Genomic DNA, 7,792 nt, shown 5'->3' with positions numbered 1-7,792 from the left:
AAGCAATACAAAATATTCTAGCAGTATGAATAAAAAAAAATTGTGTATATAAAAATGATCATCATTAAAAATAAGAGATATATTAAGAAGCATGTTATTGGAGGAAGTGGACTTTTTGATACTCTAAGAGAGATGTTTAGACGAGCAGCAGCATCAAATGTAACTAAAGTATCATCAGCTATGGTTAAAAAGCTTGCAGCTACTGATTTAGGAAAAAGTGCATTAACTGCTGCTAAATCAGCAGGAAAAGAACTATCATTATCAGCAATAGAAGCTGCTAAAAATACTGCAATAGAAAAAGGAAAAAAATGAATTGATAAAGTAAATTGATAAATCTAAATCAAATCTTGATAAAAAAAGTGAAGAGCTATTATCAAACTTGATTAGATCTGGAACACAAAGTAATAAAGTAAATATTAGTAATTTAGCATATGGATCTTCAATAAAACCAAAGAAATCAATTCGAAGTGAAAATGCTATTAGAATTGAAGAGTTAGTTAAAAAAGGCAATGGGTTCAGATTATTTTAAAAATTCATTATCAGATAAAATTTTTTTTTCTATTTTATATAAAAAATAACAACTTCTAAAGTATTTAATTATGATGAGCCAATGAAAGATGTAGGAATTGAAAGATGTCAAAATTATGCCTATAATCCGATAATTGGTACAAATCTAAATAGCGGAGACATAAGAATTACAATTGATCAAACTGATTTATATACACTACCATCTAAAGCTTATATTTTAGTTAAAGGGACACTTCTTAAAAATGATGGGACAGCTTATGCTAATACAGATGTAATATCTTTAATAAGTAATGGTATCATGTATCTATTCGATAGGGTATCATATAAATTATCATCTACAGATGTAGAGACAATTGATAATTTAGGTGTAGCTACAACAATGCTTGGATTGTTAAAATATTCTAACAACTTTCAAGTTTCAAAGGGATTAAATCAATTATGGTATAAAGATTCCTCAACAACAGCATCGCTAACAGATAACGTTGGATTTACAATGAGGCAAGGAGTAGTAATACAAAAACCAACTAGAAAGGGAGCATTTTCATTTCGTATACCTTTAAACCACATTTTTGGTTTCTGCGATGATTATGACAAATCTGTTTTTGGATTTATACAAACATTAACTCTTATTAGAGGAAGTGACAATAATGCCATATTTACAGCTAATAATGTAGTTGCTGGTAAAGTTGTTCTTGATAAAGTAGCAATACATTCCACAGTTAGATCCATCATTTGAACAAGAATCTAAACTTCTCAGTATGACATCATCAAAAGTAACAATCCAATCAGCTTACAGAGAGCGTCGTCTTAATAGTATGGCAGTACCACAAACTACATCATTTAATTGGCAACTTAGTCCGAAGGAATCTTCTGAAAGACCTAGATATGTCATTGTTGGATTTCAAACAAATAAGTTATTAGATCAAACAACAAATCCTTCATTATTTGATCATTGCGACTTGCAAAATATGCAAGTTGTTGTTAGTAATAAAAATTATCCTGAACTTGACTATAATCTATCATTTCCAAATATGAAGTATTCATTAGCTTATGGTACTGCATCTGATTTTAGTGAAAAATTTTATGGAACGAGTGACTTGATTACAAATGAAAACATTCTATATACTGAATATAGAGATTTATTTCCAATTATGGTTTTTGATGTTAGTAATCAAAGAGAAAGATTAGATTCATCAATAGTAAATATATCAATTAATGCAACATTTAATACTGCAGTACCAGCAAATTCTATGGCATATGCTCTTGTAATATCAGATAAATTATTAAACTTTCAATCAGATGGAAACAGGCTTACTCAAATTCATTAATTTTATATAAAAATGAATTTAAAAATTTTTTTTCTTTATTTAATAAAAATGTATTATACTAGAAAAGATTTACAAAATCTATTAAGAGAAAATAATATAACAAAAACATCAGACAATTATGTAACATTATTAATGCTAGCTATAGATAATAAGTTGATAGATAAAGATAAAATAATGTCAAAAGTAGTAGAATCAACTGATGAAAAAAGGCCTGTTGGTCGTCCTAGAATTCATGAAGTAAAAGGAGAAAATGTACATAAAAGACCTGTTGGTCGTCCTAGAATACATGAGATAAAAGAAAAGAGAAAAGAAATAGATCCAAAATATGAAAGATTGAGATCAATTAAGAAAAAGCCAGTCACTATTAAATTAACAAACGTAGATACAGGGGAAGAAATAGTATACAAATAATTATATAGAGCTATGAAAGAAACTAAACATGGATATGAATATTTTGAATCGCGTGATGGAAAGGTTGATAATGGATATAAGATTGAAGTATTTAATTCTGAAAAGTTAAAAAAAATGTAAAAAAATTCTACATTGTAAAAATATTTTTTTTTTAATTAAATAAAAAAAATATTTTATATATAAAAATAATGGCATTTATAACAATTGAATCATTTAATATTAAAAATTTATTTATAAAAGATATATTTAAAGCTGATAAGCCAGTTCCATATCAAAAATTACAACTTGCATATAAATATCCAACAGGTGCTGGTCCTGTTCTCATTAAAACATTACCTTCTTTTTCCTATGGTGTGTGTGAAAATAGAGATTTTAAAAATGATAAACTTAATGGTTATTCAATGTCATTTGTATGTGATAAAGAGAAATCTGATGAACAAGAAAAGTTTATTGCAATGATTGAATCTATTGAAAAATTTTGTAGAGATCAAATTGAAGTATATAAAAATAAGATAAAAAAATCTAAAGTTAATCTTGGTAATTTAAAAATTTTAAGATATAATGCAGATAAACCTCCAATAATATATGAAAAGTTATTTACAAGTAATAAAGATTTAGAAATAACTACAGTTTTCCGTTGTAGAAAAACTAAAAGTGAAGTAAATCTTTCGGATCCATGCAAAGTAAATCCGAAGGGGACTTTAAAATCACTTGTTATGGCTTCACCTTATGATTATATCAAACAAAGATGTGAAGCTATTAGATGCTTAAAGATTGAAGGTATTTTTATTGGTTCACTGATAGAGTCAATACAAGTTAAACTTCAAGAAGTAGTTATTGTTAAAAAGATTTCTAATTTTACTAGTATAATGAACGATTTAGATTTAGGAAGTGAATCAGATGATGAGTTGTAGAATATTTAATAATCTAAGGATTTAAAAAATATATAAAAATGAGAGATAAAGCTATGGAATTTTATAGAATGTATAAGCCTACGTCATGCAGTTTGTATTGGAAAAGAGAAGAAATGAATAATAATTTAAAAGATTTAAAAAAATCTTGCTATATAAAAAATGGAAAATATAAATCTTATGGATCCAAAAGACCTACTTCGCATGGGTCTGAAAGACCTACTTGACTAATCAATTCCATACATATCATCAGAAATATAAACTCCTGAATTGTGTATAGAATAACAACTGTTCAAAATGAGAGACAACTTGAAAAACTGCGAACAGTAGAATATTATTGTAGAGTTAGGGGATGGGGGTGTGTATAATATTTTATATGAAATTTATCATATGAAATATTTTAACAAGAAAAAAAATTTTGAAAAATGATATAAATAAAATGAAAATTATCTTGCTTTATAAAAATGGAAAATAAAACGGCGAAAGAATTAAAACAAATCGCTAAAGAGCGAGGAGTTAAATATTATTATAATATGCGAAAAAGCAAACTCATTACAGAGTTATCGGACACACAGATGCAATCAGTTGAACAGATGGGTACAAAGTACCTACTTGATGAGCCTGTTCCAGATATATCATCAACAATTTTAGCTCCTTTACCTTTTCAGCCTATTACACAAATTAGAAAAGAAATAAATAAAAAGATTAGTTCTCTTGCAGATTGGATTTTATTATATGTTCCTGATAAAATTAAAAAACAGCTAATGAAAAGATTGATGAATTAAAATCTACAGTTTCAAATTTGAATCAAAAATATGGAATTAGAAATCCGATAGAATTTAAATTAAAGAAATCATTTGTTAAAAATGTGACAAAATATTTGACAGCTAATGAGATAAAAGGATATGATTCTTTATCCTTCATAAATGCTGCTAAAAATAACGCTATTAAAGTACTAAACGAAATTAGAAAATCAAAGGTTTATATAGTTCTCACTTGTGAAATGGAGCGTACTGATATTGAAACAGGAAAAACTTCAATCATATCTGCTCCATTTAGAACGAGTAATCAAGTTGTATTAAAAACAACAGATTTAGACGAGTTTTATGAAACACCAAAGCAGAAAATTTTAGAATCCTTATCATCTTTTCAACAGTTAGGATCAGGCTGGAGATTTGTTTCTGTTGAAAAGATGGATATCAATTTTATTGAGTATAATCCTATTAAAGCTAAATAATATATTCCACTCGATAAAAATTTAGCAACTAAAAAAGCAATAATTAATATAAAGAATGAAGATAATCAATGTTTTAAGTGGTGTATTGCAAGAGCATTAAATCCAACAAATAATTATCCTAATAGAGTTGATAAAGAGCTTAAAAATGAAGCTGAAAAAATAAATTGGGATAAGATAGAATTTCCAGTTTCACTAAATCAAATTACACTATTTGAGAAAAATAATCATGATATCAGTGTTAATGTGTATGGATTTGAAAAGTCAGTTTACCCTTTACGCATTTCAAAAGATAATGATCGTCAACATTTAATAGATTTATTATTAATTTCAGATGGAGAAAAAAGTCATTACTGCTTAATAAAAAGTTTAAGCAGATTGCTTTCTTCACAAACATCTAAGAGAAATAGCGCTATCCAAGTAAACAATTTCTACAATAGTAGAAATTGTTTACTTGGATACAACTCTGAAGAATCATTATCTAAACACAAATTGTATTGTAATACACATGGTTCAGTGTGCAATAAACTTCCTAATCCAGGTTCAACAATGCAATTTATTCATCATAATAGGTCGATGATAGTACCATTTATTGTGTACGCAGACTTTGAAAGTTTTATTAAATCCATTAATACTTGTACACCAAATCCGAATGAATCTTACACTCAACGGTATCAAAAGCATACACCTAATTCGTTCTGCTACTACATTAAATGTTTTGATGAAAGTTTTTATCAAAGCAGTCCAGTCACATTTACTGCAAGTAGTGAAACAGATGATGTTGCACAAATTTTTGTTAATAGTTTACAAGAAGATATTAAAAAAATTTGTGATAGTATCAAATTTCCAAAAAAGATGATATTTACTCCTGAAAACAAGTATGATTTTAATGCAGCAATAAAATGTCACATTTGTGGAGAAGATCTTGGAAAAGATAAAGTACGTGACCATTGTCATATTACTGGAAAATATAGAGGTGTTGCTCATCGAAGTTGTAATTTAAATTATAAAATTCCAAAATTCTTTCCAGTACTATTTCACAATTTATCTGGATATGATTCTCACTTATTTATAAAGAAATTATCAGGAGGGAAATTGAGTCGCATACCAAACAATGAAGAAAAGTACATTAGCTTTTCTAGAGAAATTAAAGTCGATGAGTATATTAAAGAAGGTAAGAAATTTGAAGTTAAACGTGAGCTTCGTTTCTTAGATAGTTATAGATTTGAGCCTTTTAGTTTAGATGCTTTATCAAAGAATTTAGCAAAAGACCAGTGCAAAAATATCGGAAAATTATACTCAGGGAAACATTTAGATTTGTTACTAAAAAAAAGCATATATCCTTATGATTGGGTAGACTCTGTTGATAAATTTAATGAAACCCAATTACCACCAAAAGAATTATTCTTTTCAAAATTAAACGATGAAGATATAAGTGATGATGATTACTCACATGCACAAAATGTATGGAATGAGTTTAATTGCAAAACATTTAGAGATTATCATGACTTGTACAATGTTTCAGATGTGCTTTTACTAGCTGACGTCTTTGTAAATTTTAGAGAAGTTTGTATGAAAAATTATAAATTAGATCCTGCTTGGTACTTCACATCACCAGGATTAGCTTGGGATGCAGCTTTAAAATTAACAAAAGTAAAATTCGAATTGCTAAGTGATTATCATATGATACTTATGATAAAGAAAGGTATAAGAGGTGGAATCAGTATGATATCAAATAGATTAGGAGCTTCTAATAACAAGTACATGGATGGCGCATATGACAAAAGCAAAGAATCAACATTCATCCAATATCTAGATGCTAATAATCTATATGAATGGGCAATGAGTAAACCACTTCCAACACATGGTTTTAAATGGATGGACGAAAATGAAATAGAAAATTGGAAATCAGTTCCATGCATACTAGAAGTAGATTTAGATTATCCAGAAAGTCTTCATGATGAACATAATGATTACCCACTTGCTCCTGAAAGGACAAAAGTAAATAAAGTCAAAAAACTAATTCCAAATTTAAATCATAAGAAAAATTATGTTATACATTATGAAAATCTAAAATTATATGAAAGATTAGGATTAAAGATTATTAAAATTCATAGAGGCATAAAGTTTGAAGAAAGAGCATGGCTAAATAAATACATTGAACTAAATACAAACCTTAGAACTAAAGCAAAGAATGATTTTGAAAAAGAATTTTTTAAACTCATGAACAATTCAGTGTTTGGAAAAACAATGGAGAACATTGAGAACAGAGTCGATGTTAGATTAATAAATAACAGAGATGAAGCTGTTAAATTAGCATCAAGACCAAACTACGAAAGTAGAACAATATTTGATGAAAATTTAATAGCTATACATATGAAAATAACAAAATTAATGTACAACAAACCAATTTACTTATTAATGTGCATTTTAGAATTAAGCAAAACTCTAATGTATGAATTCCATTACGATTACATAATGAATAAATATGCTGATCGAGCGAAACTATTATTCACAGATACAGATACATTAGCATATGAAATAAAAACAGAAGATTTTTATGCTGATATTTCTGAAGATGTTGAAAGCAAATTTGATACAAGTGAGTTCGATCCAAAGCATCAAGCAATTAATAATAATGTAGGATTTGAAGTTGGTCTTAATAAGAAAGTATTAGGAATGTTCAAAGATGAAACAGGAGGAGCACAAATTGAAGAATTTATAGGACTCAGATCTAAATTATATTCCTACAAAGTCCATGGAAAAGAAAAAAAAAAAAAAATGTAAAGGAATAAAGAAAAATATTGTTAAAAAGTATATAACACATGAAGATTATAAACATTGTTTATTAAATAAAGTAGATCAAGTTAGGAAAATGAATGTAATAAGTTCCAATTCACATGAAGTATATACTGAAGAAATAAATAAAATTGCATTAAGTGCAGACGATGATAAAAGAGTTATTTTAGAAGTCGGAATTCACACTTTAGCAAAAGGACATTATAAATTAAGGCAATAGGCATTAAGACGATAGGCATTAAGACGATAGGCATTAAAGAAACAACACCTCCCTTCACCCAAAGTCATACTAAACAAGATACAAAAAAGTGACATAAATATTTTTTATTTATTTAAAATGAGAATAAATAAAAAGTAATATTAAAAACTTTGTTATTAGACGATCATAAATTAAAATTAATAAAGATATATACAAATAATATTAAAGAAATTAATCAAAAAATAATAAAAGCTGTAAAACAATATTACAAATACTACGGTGAAGAATGTATTAATAATGTTGATATTTCAATCTATTTCATACAAAACACTGATAAATATGATCCATTTATAAACTTGTATAATATTATAGAAGTGTACAT

General features: G+C 27.1%; 2 protein-coding genes across 2 annotated transcripts; both read left to right on the top strand.

Moving 5' to 3' along the window:
* Positions 1-610: 610 nt before the first annotated feature.
* LOC136080323 (uncharacterized) lies at positions 611-1,264 on the top strand. Its single transcript, XM_065796940.1, has one exon. It carries the CDS (start codon positions 611-613, stop codon positions 1,262-1,264), a length of 654 nt encoding a protein of 217 aa, XP_065653012.1.
* A 2,378-nt stretch (positions 1,265-3,642) lies between these two features.
* Positions 3,643-7,199, top strand: LOC136080322 (uncharacterized). Its single transcript, XM_065796939.1, has 3 exons — positions 3,643-3,886; positions 3,940-4,355; positions 4,470-7,199. Exons 1-3 carry the CDS (start codon positions 3,643-3,645, stop codon positions 7,197-7,199), a joined length of 3,390 nt encoding a protein of 1,129 aa, XP_065653011.1.
* The last annotated feature ends 593 nt before the right edge of the window (positions 7,200-7,792 follow it).

This window comes from Hydra vulgaris, chromosome 05 (assembly GCF_038396675.1).
Source record: "Hydra vulgaris chromosome 05, alternate assembly HydraT2T_AEP".
Lineage (NCBI taxonomy): Eukaryota > Metazoa > Cnidaria > Hydrozoa > Anthoathecata > Hydridae > Hydra > Hydra vulgaris.
The sequence above is the reverse complement of the archived record's forward strand: the minus strand, read 5'-3'. Positions and strand labels throughout refer to the sequence as shown.